The sequence below is a fragment of the Amia ocellicauda genome, chromosome 22, assembly GCF_036373705.1.
Source record: "Amia ocellicauda isolate fAmiCal2 chromosome 22, fAmiCal2.hap1, whole genome shotgun sequence".
Classification (NCBI taxonomy): Eukaryota; Metazoa; Chordata; class Actinopteri; order Amiiformes; family Amiidae; genus Amia; species Amia ocellicauda.
This window is the reverse complement of record NC_089871.1, coordinates 5,962,512-5,979,208: the sequence shown is the minus strand read 5'-3', so window position 1 is coordinate 5,979,208 and position 16,697 is coordinate 5,962,512. Positions and strand designations below refer to the sequence as shown.

General features: G+C 42.5%; 1 protein-coding gene across 1 annotated transcript; it reads left to right on the top strand.

Annotated features, from left to right (window-relative positions):
- The first annotated feature begins 2,291 nt into the window (after positions 1-2,291).
- On the top strand, positions 2,292-16,570 carry ywhag1 (3-monooxygenase/tryptophan 5-monooxygenase activation protein, gamma polypeptide 1). Its single transcript, XM_066695256.1, has 2 exons — positions 2,292-2,507; positions 11,201-16,570. Exons 1-2 carry the CDS (start codon positions 2,421-2,423, stop codon positions 11,855-11,857), a joined length of 744 nt encoding a protein of 247 aa, XP_066551353.1. The 5' UTR covers positions 2,292-2,420; the 3' UTR covers positions 11,858-16,570.
- Positions 16,571-16,697: the final 127 nt, after the last annotated feature.

Below are 16,697 nucleotides of genomic sequence, written 5' to 3'. Positions count from 1 at the left end.
GGCATAAAACACTTATTTGGCAACACAGTGCGTCCTTACTGGATTGTAAATGCAGTAGTACATTTTCAGTACGGTCCTTCCATTACATGACTTGGGTGTGGCCTACCACCGATTATCTAACTGTAATATGGTACAGGGGGTCTAGTGACTGAGTGCTGCAGGGTCTTTTATTTGTCATTCCAATTGATCTCTTAATGATTTAATGAACTACTTAATTGCACCAATTCAACACTTTTAACATTTAAAGACATATACTAAACCCAATAAACTGCAGTCCTTCAGGATTGGAGATTTGCCCTCCCAGCATATGTGCAAGATGCTGAATCATACCTTACCTTATCTTACCTGCTTAGTGAGAAAGAATTATGAACAATGAACTTGAAACTTTTTTATTTATTTATTTAAGTAGCTCCGGAGATGTCCACAGAGATCTATATAGACATCATTGTACATGTTTAATAGATAGATATATAGATATATAGACTATTATTTTTTTGAATACATTCCTTTGGTACTGCATAAGCAATACTCAAGCCTTTTACAGAAATAGCAGCTGACGTCTTGGCCCAGAGTCCCCTCTTTAATTATTTAAGAGTCCTCCTGGTTCCGTCACGATTTAAAGCATGGCTGATCTCCTGTACTGCATTGCAACATTCACACCCCTAAGAAGCAGGCTAGGCCTCCCTAACTCTTCTCCCAAACCAGGCTACCTCTAGGAAAAACTTACCAGTCCTACACTATCCCGATACACTAGTCCTATTCTCTGTTCATTACAATGCATCATACCTTTACTTGGTTTTATTATTATACATTATAAACATTGCTAAGGCTTTTGATTATTCTTATTATTATTCCTTGATACATTTTATTTTTGGTTTTGTGTGTATTAATACCATCAGAGTTGTAGTACTCCTTAAAAAGTAGTAGGGGAGACCGGGGACAGTTGTAACCTTTTGCTCCATTAACCTTTTGAGCTGGTTTAGTGATTTTCTAGTACAAACCACTTGCATCTCTCAGCTCTGATTTCACCATTTTACACGTAACATGCTAATGCAATAATGCTTCAAATCCAAGGAGTCAAACATTATAGATTACTTGGGTCAGCTGTAACAGTAGTCAGGGTCAAATGTAACTCTTGGGGGTTATTTCCATTGTATGATCAGTTATAATAATAATAATCATAATATATACTAGTAATTTATCATGAACATGAACTACTATTTTTACTAACCTACTTACTTTTACATACTATTACTGATGCAGACTACTCCAACCTAAATGACACTTACTACATCTATTACAAACTATCAATGTTATTAACCTGTATACTACCATAAAAATAATACATATCCAGTAATATATCATGCAAAGAGTACTGTCACATGCAGACAAAATGTATTCATTATTATCAGTGTTATTATTATTATTATTATTATTATTATTATTATTATTTACATCATATTCCATCACACGTTCTATGTTGTGTAAAAATGATATGGCATTTCCAAGGTAGCAGCAATTACCAACACTAAAATTACACTAAGAGTACACTGCATCGGATATTACAATATGCTGTGTAGTGCTGATAAGGATGGCATACAATTATAAAACTGTGTGATGGACAGTCAAACGCAGTCTGTTAACCACAACAGTGTATTACTACTAACTGGGTCTTGCACACAATTGTAATATTCCTCCTAGAAAGATAGCATCCACCTCACCTGCATTGGTAAAAGCTTTACAGCCCATTACATTTATGCTCTCCTATTTATTTGTTTTTTAATAAAGCTGATGTATTTATTTTGTAATCAGCACTTGCTATCAGTATCACTTCAGAAGCAGTGGGATAAACGTGGGGGAAGTCACAGCTTACACTGCATTGAATTGCACCGAATATCTGATGTGGGTGATACTACATATAATAATATAATGCAATCAGAATATATCACTGGGTTCCTCATTAACTCGTGTAAAAACACTGTACAGAATCTCGGCGTGTGCATTAAAAAAGCAAATCAATATGGGAATTGCAGTTCCCCTGCTCGGGCGTTTCCTCGGTAGCCTACAGCCAACAAGGCATCTGAGGAGTTAAACTACACGTCCCGGCATGCCGTTCGCTCTAGTACTACGAGAAACGCCCACCTGACGAGAGAGCGCCGCGCTGATTGGCCACTCGGCTGTCACGCACGAAGGCCGGGCTCCCCTAAAAGGATCGTTACATCACACGGGCCGGGGTCCCGCCTTTTTGGAGTGATGACGCAAGCCGGGAGAGCTGGGGGGGCGTCCCGGCGGCAGGCGCAGACGGCAGGCAGCAGCTGCAGCATCCACACCGCGCCGCGTTTCGCTGCACCGCGACTGACATTTCCACATTTCCTCCCCGAAAAGCCCGACTCTCGCCTCGACCACCGACGCCGGAAAACATGGTAGACCGCGAGCAATTGGTGCAGAAAGCCAGGCTGGCCGAGCAGGCGGAGAGATACGATGATATGGCAGCTGCCATGAAATCGGTGAGTTTCTCCTTCACATTGCACGTTTCTCTCTCTTTCTTAAAAAACGAAAACTCATATTCCTCTGTCGTCACTGTTAATTTTGTGAATACCTGTATGCAACTGCCCCGATCAGATTGTTTTTCCTCATGCACATGCCATGCGTTTTATTCCTAAAAGATGTTGCGTTCGATTAGATGGTTTATTTTAATGACCGTGCATTCAAATGCTCCCGATTCTAGAGCAAAATGATGGGACATCTAATGTATCTGCTATCCTGGCACTGCCAAAGGCCATACACCGTTTTAAACGCCTCAATTCCTCGGGTAGCACCTACAGCTCAAATCACAGCAATGATCTGACTTTAAATCATATGACATGTGTAACGATGCGGATTTCCCCACAGCCCTGAACGATTTCCCTGCAAAATGTTGCAACAAAAGCAGGTAAAACAGCAGAAAGAGAGACCCCTGTCTCAGCAGGGGAAGCAGCAGCAGAAAGGTGCCCGATTGCGGAGTGTTTGATCTTTGGGGCGGTGCCTTTTTCCCCCAATGTCTCTCTATCTGTAACTCAGCATTCAAATAAAATGAAATAAAACCCTGAGCAGATCAACTGAAATGACATGCAGGGAGCAGGGCGCTTTTGGGGGCATTGTTCTGGCTCGGCCGTTTCTTTACAAAGCAGCCCTAAAAACGGGCGTGATGCAGCGGGGCGCAGCGGCACTCCGGGCTGCGAATGAGACGCTATTGATCTGAATGCAGTCGCAGGACCGTGCATCTCCTCCACTAGTGCACGTTTATTTCTTCATCATTATTCTCACCCGGACTGCCAGCACTTCTATGCATGCCTTGTTGTCCCTTTACCCCCCACCCCGTGCTAAAGAGCATCGCTTGACTTTGGTTCTCTCCACGGTATTTTTTCCCCAAGCAAGTTCGCCCTACAGGAGCTCTTTGCACACAGTAGACGGGAGGCAGCGCCGCGGCTTCCAGAATGTTCTGTGTGTCATATTGCAGCGAAAAGCCGTATTCAGCCAGCGTGCAGCATGCAGGCATCTCATCTCATCTCATCTCATCTCTGTGCTTTTCTTCCCCTCTGCCCACCGCCGGGGTTAGACTGGCACCGGCTGCCCGGTGGGGGGGCGAGCACGGGTATCGCACGAGGCGTGGCGCAGCTGTGCAGATGTGCAGCTGTGCAGATGTGCAGGCTGTATTGCACCATTTCCACTTAAGCGTGTGTGTGTAAACCAGGGACTGCAATTGAAATGCAGTCTACGAAGTATTATTCTGTAGCTAGCCGCGGTTATTGCACGCTGGTCTGTGATTTAAATATGAATGTGTATATTATAATAAACCAGTCTTTGCTGAGAGCTTGTTAGGGGCCTGGTCTAAGTGCAGCTGCAACACGCTTTAAACATGCCTACGTATGCATAGGCTATACTGTGTCGAGAGACTGCATTTTTTTCATTGGTTGAGGTTACCGTTATTCAGTGTTTCAAAGAATGGATGGAGTAGAAATGTCGATTCTGATGTCGAATAGGATGTCTGTCTGTAACGCATAGGATTGGATATTAAAAAATGCACTGTCATTGGACACAGACGCTGAGTGAACAGGGTGTCTCTTCTGCAATACAAAGCAGAGACACTCCTCTGTCCGTTTTACTGCTAGTAGGGCATGCAAACCCCTCTCACTATACAGCTGAAGATGCAATATGAAAAATGATTGTGTTTCAGTGCCGAGAGAATACTACTGAATTGCCCATTTCTGTTACCTTTGTAAATTGACAATCTCTTCCTGGTAGGAAAGTTGCTGGTTTTTGCTGAGAGGGATCCCTTTGAAATTTGCAAGGCCTTGTCAGTGCAGTGCCACTGGGGATCATTGCAGCAGAGGGGTGTGTCCGCAGCCTCGCCCCTTTACTGTGGGGGGAATCCCTTGCCACTGCAGTCATGGTGACTGGCATCCTCAGGAAAAGAGATCACTTGCACAGGGAACGCGGCACGGTGGAGACTGTAGTAGCAGTGCGCGTTTTTGTGGAGATATTTGTTTTTTCAGTGTCATAAGGAACAGACTGCTGGGAAAATGCTACACATTGTCAGTGAACTTTAAATTTGAACACTAGATCTGTAGAGAATGTGCTAATATAGAATAGCCTATAGTTTGTAGATTGCCCTTTTAGGATTGTTATGAAGTTTGGAAACTTTGTCTAATATACCACTGAGCAGCAAGTAGATATCAATTACTAATGCAGATCTAGTCAGAATTTGCATACTGACTGTATATTTCCATACAAACTGTCTTGCAGAGAAAAATACATCCTTGCACTTGCTTTTGTTTTTAAGATTTAAAAGAGGTTTTAAATGACTCATGGCAAAGAAATATATTTGTTGGTTGCAGGTACTATGCCTACCTTCTACTGGAAAGTATTCTAAACCACTTTCCTGGATGGGTTGTCAAGGATGTATCTGTAATTGAGAAAATATCGCACTGAGCCAACCAAGAGAAGCAGATTCACTTGTGAGGATGCTCTCGGTAGGCCTGTCCTCCATCTCTGTGTCTCAAAGCACAATGCACAACTGTCTTTTCATCCCTCTGTTACAGCCCTATTAATAACCGTTATAAATGGAGAGGCTTCTAGTCCACACACTTGCAGTGCAGCTCTGAAATTGGTCAGGCCTATAATCTACATTACAGAGAAGCAGTGTATTAAGTGTCAGTTGCCTTGGTGTCTTCACAGAAATGGGAATCTAAAGGACCCACCCTTACTCTACTGTTTGGCAAATAAATGGTTTCCCCTTGTCTTTGTCTTTGAGAAAAAAAAAAAAAAAAGATTTCCGATTGTATATAATACATCGATAATAATGTTAGACTGGATAAACCAAGAACAGGCGGGTCCCTGTGATTTTTCAATTTTAATAAATAAGCAAAACTGACAGCTTTTTGTTTTTGGTATTCCTGCCCAGTTCAGCACTTACTATGATATATTACATAACTGTGTTTAGGTTTTTGAAGAAGTACGGGGACTTTCTTTCATTCAAACTCAAACCTCTGACGTTTTGTAAGATGTAAATTCCCCTCGGTTCCTTGTTTTTGTCTTTCGATAAAAGCTTTTTCTTTTCCTGTGGCTTTCATTTGAGGCCCTTTTGAAAGTGATTTGAAACACACGGAATTGGTCTTAATGGCTCTCTCGAGCTACATCCTAATATCCCCAAGGTACGTGGGCTAAGTAGCTTATTCATGCTCGATGCATCCTCTTCCATGTCACAGTGATGTCATGATGGCTAACAAGCCGCCTCTCAAAAGTGATAACCTCATTGCCGGGAGAGTGATGGATAGATAAAAGCACATCATCGTTGCCTTCACATGAGATCCATGCCAAACAGCAGCTTCACTTGCAGAAAAAAAAACACTCATCGTCATTTGATAGTGCATGTATAGACAACTTCAGTTTCTCAAACCCTCCATGTTGTTACACAGAGCTAAAAACAGATCATCTGGGTTAAATGAAAACGGGCAAGACTTGTTAGCTGCTACATCCGTTCACCATAGGATGCTGGCTGATCTACCCAGATAGTTCAGGCTATAACCTCAAAGCACCAATGGCAGTTTTAGTGTAAGGTTCCTTTTCATAACAGGTTTAAAGATTAATTTTCTGTGATCCAATGCATGATATACTTGCTAGGTACTCTGCTAGTTGGAATAGTTTCTCCATGCAGAAATGAAGAATCTGCTCCATTTTCAATGCTCCTGGCAGCGTGTTTACTATATGAGGGATCTATACAGAATTTGTTTTCATGCTTTCTGAGCTATAAACCTTTTATGTGCTTTATTTTTAGAAGCCCACAAGCGGCAAAGAAAGCGACTCAGTGAGAAACTGCAGGCATTATGGTTATGTAATGTCAAAAGAGATGCATGGAAGTGCCCCCTCCCCCAGTCCTCCACAGTTACAATCCCCGTGACGTCAGGTGTCACCCGCTGTCAGAAGGAGCTGCTGCATCTTTACCAGAAAGGGGTATCCCGTGCTGAACCCGGGGCAGAGAATAGTTCTGTCGCTCACTTGCTGACATTTTTCTCGGTGCGCTTTGTCTTTCGTGCTGGTCTTCTAGGATGAGACCAGCTCTCTCTTTCCCTACCACCTCCTCCCTCACATTCCCATTCATCAGTTATTTGAAAATATAATACCTTTTTTTTCCAGTTCTTTCAAATAATGCATTATTCATTATCTTTTGATATGGTATGATCTGTTTTGATGAGCGTGCATCACAAAGATCACAGTGCCACGGGTCCTAAATTAACTGAACAGAATTCTGCATTAGAGCACTATTGTGGTTTTTGCACTAATGGTTTTGTGTGTGTATTTCTCTTACTGAGCACTGAGACAAAAACATTGTGGCACGTTGACCTCCATTAGTGGAAATGATACACTGCCTGCGTGGCTGAAACACTAGTAAACTGCAAACATGCCTCTCGCTCCAAACATCCTGGCAGTTAGGTGAGCATCAGAAGAAATATTTAATATGCTCTGGAAATGTATGTGAGGAGAAACAGAGGTGTGGCCACAGCTGTTCCCAAAGTGGTGGGATGTGCCTCTTCCATGGTATGTTTAGACCATGTCTTATTTAACCGACAAGTCCAGATTGTCCGGTTGATTCTACAGGAAGATTCCAGGTACACAGTTTTCCATATGGCTGCTAAAGGAAGATTAATGTTGGCAGGCATTACAAATTAAGGAAATGGTGGTTCACTCAGTAGAAATCTCCATTGCATAAGGGCAGAGAGAGAACTTGGAGATAGGAAGTCTAAATACTTGTGTAGGTGGGCTCCTCCCCGTCCATGGACAGAAAGACGTTGGTTCTGGGGTGATTGATATTGCCCGGGGGATTCTATATTGTTCTGTTGGATGTGAGACTTAAAGAAGCTGGTGTCACAATCAGTTGACCTTGCAATCGACTCTTATCAGCATAGCAGTGCAAAAAAACACATACAAATAAATTAGTCATTTTAGATGATGCAAGCCACATTGATGAACAGCAAACCAAAGGCGATCTTTTTCACCTGCTGAAATGTTATGAAGTATTTCTGGCTAGGGAGGATATATGAGGACCTCAATTATATATGTATAATCATAACACAATGTCAATATTTATTTACGCAGGATTCGCTGAGGCTTAATAACCCAAAACGTGAACCAAATCTACAGTAATTCAACAGCAGACGCAGTCAAACACATGACAGATATTTTGACAACACTATGATTAAAATAAGGTGAAAATGACCTTATTAAATAACCTTAGATCAGATCGCCTCTTTCAGTTCAGAGCAGGATTGTGGACTCTGTTCAGTCTTTGATCCTGTCTCATGCTACTGGGAAAACAGCTTGTGTGGCGATTATGCCAGGCAGGGACCACATTTCTCTCATCCTCGTCCAGATCACATTCAGACAGGGATCCAGTTTAGGTTGGCGAGGCGTGGGTCTGGAGCTGACCCATACCTAAAGATGGGCCCCATCATGGATGCATAACCTGTCTGTTCACTGGTATCTCGACACAGAACTGCCCCGCAAGTTACTGGGCAGGAATATTCCCTCCCCCTGCCCCTGTCTTTGGTGGCACTTTCCATTTCTCTGGCTCTGTAGGCATTGGAAGCCTTTATGACAGCTGTGGAGCCAGACTTGAGTACTAAATGAGCGGATTGCTTTGTTTCCATGGAAACCGGGGGGGACTGCACATGATAAATTGCTTCTTACTCACCCCAGCGGGTCTAGGCATATAGCTGGTAGGAAGACAAAAACAAATTGAGTGTATAATTTCAACATTTCAGCACTGTTTGAACAAAGGGGAATTTAATTATTGTTTGGTGTTAAGTAGCGAGTGACACGTAGGCGACAGGAAAAGGACCTCCGCGGACGGGATTAGTGCTGGTGCCTCACTGAACGGGGCATTGTGTGTGGTTTTTATTTTCTCGCCTCTCCTTTGTTGTCTGGATATGGCTGGCGACACTGGTACCCACAAAGATGCGATCATTCAGTGTCCGAAAGATTGTGGCGTACGGTGCCGATGAATAAGTTTAGTTTAAGCTTACGTGTCACAAATATAGATATCTGACAGCCTCTCTTTGACATGCATTTCAAAGCATGTGGAGAAAGTCGAAAGTCAAAATCGCGTGATTGTGAAAAAAAAATGCACTCTCTTCAGAATGGTGCTGTAATGGTCTTAGCTGTCAGCGTATCACTTTCAAAATCAATACATTTAGTCTCATTCTCTGTCTGCCACTTGGTGCGGAATGCCAATTGCAGGCTCAAGTCCTGACTTTGACTTGTTGTGCATCAGTGTGCCAAGAACAGTGCCAATCGAACAGCTGCGGATCTGGTCCAGGCAGACGTTTGCTTTTCTGACTCAGAACAGGATAGCAGAACTGGGGCACAAAGAGTGAGTCTGAAGGGTTGGAAGCTTTGATCGTGTCCGTGCATCCTTTAGGAAAACCATGCCTTGTTCCCCGGTTCCTCATTAACTACGTCCCCCAAGACAAAGGGTTGGGCAGTTAGGAATCAGTGTGTGCTAGGGATGCTGGAGATAAAAGAGCAGTTAGGTGTGGCCGAGCTGAAGGAGTAGGAGAAAGTAGAGGTTCAGAATGGAGGGAGAAATCAGATTAGACTCCAAAGTGGCCTCTGCGATCTTCAGGTATCAAATGAAAGCAGACAGGCCGAAGTGATTTACACCGTGCCAGGAAGCACGGATCAGAGAGTCAGGTCTCTGGTGGTACCGTGCCTCTGAAAACTGGTCTTTAACACGCTGCATGTGAGGCTTCAGACACAAGCACAACCCAGAGCAAACCTGTCATGGCTCCACATTCATCACTCGCAATACACTCTCATGGTTGGTTGTGTTTTGGAAAGGACACTACTTTCAAACACATGTAACTCGTTTAACAAATAAATAAAATACATTTTAGGGGTAAGTACTGCTCAAAGTCTGTAACAAAAGAAAAGGCCTATCTTCCCTGGACATTTTAAGCCTGAATAAAACCAAGCTGTGGAACAGAAGATCTTGGGCATTGCAAAGCAGCTTAGACTTCATCTTGGAAGAGAGCACAGATTCCTCCCCAGCTAGGAAGGTCAACCGCAGGCCATCACTTTGGAAAGGCACCAGCAACCGCTTTTGTGTTTTTGATTCCCGTGGACAAAAGGTTGAGCAGCCAATATTCCCCTCATAAATATGATTGGGGTTTATAGTATACAGTATGTTTGCATGTAGCTTCTGAAATGTAGCCAAAATGCAGAACCGGTCCAATGAGGTCACCAAGACGTCAGTTGAATAGATCAGAGGCCGAGGTCTTTATCCATTGTGCCGAACACTTATCCGCACACCCTGTACTTAACAGCAGTGAGAGACTGTTTATGCTGTGAGCCGTCTGTGTAAGATTTACACTAGAAAAACAGTTTGGTAGCCTATACATACTGACAGAATATGGAACACAGACCACAGTAGTGTCCAACCAGGAAGCAAATGATAACCTTTTCCATGTTGAAGAGTAAACAATATTTGCAGGACTTTAAAGAGCCATGCAACAAGACATAATTTAATGATTGGTAACACTGCCTCTGGCAATCTAGTTTCCGAGGATTGCATGCATAAGATGACCTCTAGAGGTCAAGACTGAATTAGAACCAATCTAATCCTATTTGGATGTTGATTGTAGACGTATTCACGAGATCACGTCACTGTACGAGTCTCTAAGGTCATTCATCCAGGGGAGTTCATAACACAACGGAAATGGACTATCGGAAGCATGAGTGGTCACTCTTCACCTTTCTCGTCCTTCCCATTTGCTGTAATTACAGCTGAATTCACAAATTAAAGTAATTGGTTATTTTGTGAAGTAGAGAAAAGGCTGTTATAACCGGCTGATTCAGATGGTCAGAATCGGTTTGTTGGAAGTGTCTGTGATTGGTCAAAGCCTCCCAGGTATCTTCACACGCAAAAAGAGATGAGATATGTAAGCTGCCTAATATGGATGCTTTCTTTGTTTCACGCGTTATACAATGGTTCACATCACACGGTTTATAAACATCCTTTTAACACGAGCTGCACATGAGGCATATTCACCACTCAGTGTATAAATGTATCTGCCCGAACCAGACAAAGCTCAGTGTATACAAGGCAGTTGAATATTGTGCTGTCATTGCAGCATTAGCAAATGAAGGGTGTTATTCTTTGGCCTAGCGGAATGATGTCATTGTTTCTGCGAGGTCATGCCAGTTCACTATGTCCTGTAGCTCTGCTGGAGCCGGTGCTTTTGTGCGGAAGCATGAATGTCCATTAACGAAAAATAAGGCCTTGTCTATATCGATATCTCTGATATCCACTTGTTTTTCTTTCATAGTAGTAATAAGCTTTATTGAAAAATACATTTAAAAAAATAAAAAAATATTTGAATTCAATATGATTTACATTTATGGGTGTGTCAGGAGTGGTTTTGGGGGGTTTAAAGTAAAACATGATCTATTACATTGACTTTTCAACACGCTGACTAATATGTAGTCTAGCAACCAGAAACAAACACTGTTACAATAGATTTAAACTTTAATCCACAGGAATGCTGTATGAATCGTTCATGACGTCAAGGTTAATATACTGTTATGGTTGTGTTTGATAGCCTAGGTGTTATATTATTAATATCTCTTTGCATCTAACCCCTCTTTGGCTCTGTCTCCCGCACAGGTGACCGAGCTGAACGAGGCCCTGTCCAACGAGGAGAGGAATCTTCTCTCGGTGGCCTACAAGAACGTGGTGGGGGCGCGGCGGTCATCGTGGCGTGTCATCAGCAGCATCGAGCAGAAGACCTCGGCAGACGGCAACGAGAAGAAGATCGAGATGGTGCGGGCGTACCGCGAGAAGATTGAGAAGGAGCTGGAGGCCGTGTGCCAGGACGTGCTCAACCTGCTGGACAACTACCTGATCAAGAACTGCAGCGAGACGCAGTACGAGAGCAAGGTGTTTTACCTGAAGATGAAGGGCGACTACTACCGCTACCTGGCCGAGGTGGCCACGGGGGAGAAGCGGGCCACGGTGGTGGAGTCTTCCGAGAAGGCCTACAGTGAGGCGCATGAGATCAGCAAGGAGCACATGCAGCCCACCCACCCCATCCGCCTGGGCCTGGCCCTCAACTACTCAGTTTTCTACTACGAGATCCAGAACGCCCCCGAGCAAGCCTGCCACCTGGCCAAGACCGCCTTCGACGACGCCATCGCCGAGCTAGACACCCTCAACGAGGACTCCTACAAAGACTCTACTCTCATCATGCAGCTGCTGCGAGACAACTTGACACTGTGGACAAGCGACCAGCAGGACGACGACGGAGGGGAGGGCAACAATTAAGCCAGTGGCCTTGGCAAGCCTCTTAGCCGACGCTACTACCGCAAGCAGTCTTTATTTTTCCACAAGTTTAATGAAAAAAAATTGAGAGGAATGGGGAGGGGGGGAGTAAACCTTCCAGTAGTTAAAAAAAGAAAAAAAAAAGAAAATAGATTAAAAAAAAAAAGAAAACAAAACACCCTCCTCCTTCTTGATCGCCTCTTCGACATTTGCCAAAACACCACTTAGAGGAAAAGTCAGTCAAGTCAGTCAGTCAGTCAGTCAAGTCAGTTAGTCAGTCAAGAGTGGCTGTTGGGTTGGAATGGCAGCCTCACACTGGCATATGGACTGTTCTTGTAGTACAAACAAAGTGGAGCTGCTTATTTAACTTTAGGGGGGTAAGAAGACTTAAAGTGAGAGAGAGAGAAAAGGTAGAACAAAAACTTTAATGTGATAGCCTCGCTAAAATTAGTTCACAATGGTTCCAGTAAGTATGACGCAGGGCCTGTTGGGTCCATTTTGGAATCCAGAGATCGCCCATTCACATGGTTGGTCTATCGCCAACGTACTAAATTTGAGAGAATGCTCTAAATCTAAATTGGGTTTGAGTGTCATGCGTTAACTATATACCAGTTAATATTCAGCATTGAAGTAATGTTTGACAGGTACAGGCAGGATATTGTCAGTACAAGGATCAGTTGAGTCCTAATATCAAGTCAATTGTCTTTGCGTTTTCAAGAGTAACGTTCACCGTTACGTTTTTTGCCGGTTGCCCCAAAATCTGGCGTTCTTCACACCCAAGTCCTTAAATAGGTAACTATACTGATTCAGTCCCTGGCCCTTGGTAACTTTCCATCCTTTACTGGAACCATGAGCTCTTTTCGAGGTAAAGGTACATTTGAAGGCAAAGAAGTGGCGAGAAAAATGGGATCTTAAAGCAGCTTCGAGGTTTGTGGTTTTATTTTAATTTGTTTTGTTTTAATTTTAATTTTTTAAAGAAATGCACTTGCCTATTATACTGTTTCTTCAGTGTAAGACGATTACTGCTCCAATATTCTCGATACTACAATATTGTGCATGCTAGTGACGTATTTATATACAGTAGCTTGACTTTATTAACTTATACTGTAGGTGTTATGTATTCCTATGAACAAGAAATAACTAGACTTCAAACTTTTCAAACTAGTTTTTCCATTTCCTTTTTTTCTTTTGTTCGTTTCTCTTTATTTTTATTTGCTAAAGTACGCTAAGCCAAAACAGTGATCGTTGACAATAAATTGATCTGTTATGGACGTTGCTATAGTGACATGCAATTATTGTATTTGATTTGTTACACAAAAGCGGAAGAAAAAAAGAAAAAGAAAAAAAAAAAAAAAAAAAAACTAAAAACAAAAAAAAAAAAACACCAGTGTTAGCTTAATCTTACTGTCTGGTGTTTGTCATGGTGAAATTATAATTATTACAATGTAAACGATGAATATGTTGTTCTTAGAATGACCTTTCTGTTTGTGCTTTCTCTGTCATGTTATGCAGTGAACTATTTAAGCTTTGAACAGTGATTAATTTTTCAGAATCAGTGTTTCTGTAAGGAATTACTTCACACACGGACCATTTATTTATTTTAATTTTATTATTTTATTTTTTTAGCGGTCTCCCGAGTGATGAATAAATTGAATGTGAGTCATTTATGTAGAGTTTGCACAAGAGCAAAATAAAAAGAGAAAATGACAAGAGCTCTTCTATACCATTTCACAGCTGTATTTGGCGAGTTGTATTGCATAGTCACAATGAAGTAAACTTTTCACATTTTCTTTTTGGTTTGGGGGGAAAAAAAAAACGTAGAGAACACGTCATGGTTTTGCGCTCCTAATATTGTGGGCCTTTCCGCATTTGTGCGACTGACATCACCTTTTTTGGTTGATTTTTTTTTTTTTTTTGTATTTGTATTTTTCTCTCTGTCATTAAACAGCTTGTGGTTTAAACAGGAGGGGGGGGAGCCTCGGAAACAAAGATAAACAGCACCAACTTAGCTTCAGGTACCTTAAATGCAGCTGACACATATATTGATCATTTGGTTGAGTTTAGTTGTAAATTGAACTCAGTGCTTTTGCTGTGGTTTCTCAGGGTTTCATTTGCCCTACCATAGGCAACAGTCCTGTCTGCTGAACTCTATGGTGCAGTGTAGGTTGAGTGGAGACTTGCACATTTTCTGGGATGGTGGTCTGTCCTCCGTGACGATGTCCCGTGATTCTTGTTCCTTGTTTGTGGGAAAATAACGGAAATCTGGCGGAGAGATTATTGCCTGGTGCTGGAGGGTTAGAGGTTGATCGTTTTGGGAAGTAGATCGTTGGAGCACCAAGAACAACCGAAGTATCTTAGCTCAAAGACAAATAGGACAATAACAGGCACGATGGGAAACTGCTGAGACTATTTCCATTCCACTTACACTGTCACCATAATTACGTTTTCTTTCCCCCGATTAAGATAGCTATACTGGTACTGCAGTCACTTGGCATCTATCATTGCTATAGTTTTGTTATTACAGCTGGTTATTACTCTAGTGTTGGATTACTACACTGTCCTAACTTCACCTTAGGCAGAGTCATGGCGTATCATCCTGATGTTGTGATAAGCCTGTTGGAATCGGGGGTGTAGAAAGGTTTGCAGCTGGGTTAAAGAGGAATTGCCTATTTTATTTGGGTGGATATGACAGGGGGAAAACATAGGGATATGGACACGCATAGATGTATAGAAAGAAAGGCATGAGAAGCTCAAGCTTGTGTGGGGAAGAGATTGTTCTGGTTGTTTGAGAAGGCTCAGTGTTAGACAGGGGCACATGGTAGAGTGAGGGCGATGCTGGCTTACAGATGAAATTGTAAGAGATTATACCTGGTTCATGCAGGCCTAGTTTCATAGGGTAGGTGTGGGTTGGATAGTTGGGGGTTTAAGAAGTGAGTTGAGGTTCTGCAGGTGGGATTATAAGGAAAAGAGAGTGTGTAGGAATATTCAAGAGTCTGTGACCCGTTCCACAACATTGTAGCGAACGACAACCTGTTTTGTATGCCAAAACAGACATATCACAAATACAGGGGTTGCTGAAGGAGTAATTTGGTTATAAAACCACCTAACAATTGCTAAACATAATACAGATCTGTAAAACAAAACTATAGCAAATTAATGATTTCTTCCCAATATCATCTGAATACTGAGTGGCATCTGGATGAAGAGCAAATGCTTTCATGCAGTTCGTTTCCTAAAAACAACGATAAGGAGGCTGCTTCTCGGCGAGACTCCAGGGCTGTGCTGCTAACCTCTCGCGCATCCTGTAAAATAAAACTGGCCTGTTGACCGACTGCCAGTCAGGTGACATTTCAGATTTCAGAAGCTAGGCATGAGACAACAAAATGGCGCTGGATCTCCCATCACAGACTTATCAGTTTCTATGGACTGACGTCTCAAAGACAAACACTGGGAGTAAATAATTCTGAACATTATAATGTATATATGCCATGACAAGCTCGTAAAATCAAAAACAAAGCAATGCATAAGGCATCTGGAGTGTTCACATAATACAATTTGCAAGGCATCTACTTGGTACAGGCCACGTTGTTGTCGCTGAATGGGTGACATCTTTTAAGCCGGAAAACCACAAGCACTTTAGCGCCATGAATGTCATCCTACAATATAGCCTTCAGGCGGCATAGACTTCATGTCTTAGCCAGCATGGAGCTTTCCCTAACAAGGTGTTGATATAAGATAGATTTACGAACCGATAGGCTGGGAAAGGGAAATCGACAGATTAGGTCACAATTAGTCACTAGTTAGGCTTCTCATGCGACCTGTGGCCTTTTGCAGTGGTGATTAAGGCTGCCAACCTTAGTAACGCACTAGAGGGAGAAGTGGTTGAGTTGTCAGGGTCAGTACCCACAGTAGCTCCTCCTGCAAATATGTACTCCCAGTATCCCTCTCTCCATAATGGCATTCTGAAGTCAATGTCCTTTACTGCATTGTGACAAGAGAGTAAATGTGTTTGTTGTGATGATGTGGGGGGGAATGGGGATGGAGGGCAGGGTGGGGAGGGTTGTGTTAGTCAAAGTTCAAAGCATCTCTTCCTGTAGGTTTGTTTACTTCTGTGCAATTCCAGTGAAGCAAACTTAAAACAAAGAAGGAAAAGAAAGAAATCTTACTACTTGAAAGCCACCATTTTCCTTTCTTTGATATATATGTTGAGTCAAATGGTTTACATCCTTATTTTATTATGTATACATATACTTTGTTTTCTATCATTCCTGTTGACACTGATCCTCACTACAGTGTTCGGTCCGAAAAGAAAGAAGGAAAGGAAGAAGGAAAAAGATAGAAAGAAAAGCACACTTATGAAATTGACTGGTGACAGGATTTCATGGCTGTTTACATGACAGTTTACAATTATATGCATGTTCTGCTGCATCATTCTTTAGAAAAACCGAGTCGGCCAGGGAGACAGGAAGACAACTGGGTTATCACGGTGATGCAGTTCTAAGGGGCTTGGCCACCTTTAACCTGCCTATCTGTGAGGGTGAAGTCTGGGTAAATGAAGACTAAGAATAGAAAAAAAAGCCCATTTCAGTAAGAAGAGAGGAAAATCCACAGGAGAGAAACGGTTTCAATCGAATACTGTTGTATAAGCATGTGTACGTTTTAGGAGAGTTGGTTGCCTTCTGTTGCTCATTAAAGATATTGGTTTCTTGACATAAACGTATACCTTCTTGTCCTTTCTTTCTCACCGGGTGCACTCTGGGATGAAGATGCCACTCCTCCAGGGGGTTCGATCTCGTTAAGACCATTTTGGAAAATGACCCAGCCCACCCTGCTCCCCCGATCT

What these genes read in the sequence shown, in the direction of transcription:
- ywhag1 (XM_066695256.1), top strand. Translation starts at nt 2,421, where the DNA reads ATGGTAGACCGCGAGCAATTGGTGCAGAAAGCCAGGCTGGCCGAGCAG. An exon ending in TGGCAGCTGCCATGAAATCG is followed by an intron (nt 2,508 to 11,200) that starts GTGAGTTTCTCC and finishes TCTCCCGCACAG; the next exon opens with GTGACCGAGCTGAACGAGGC.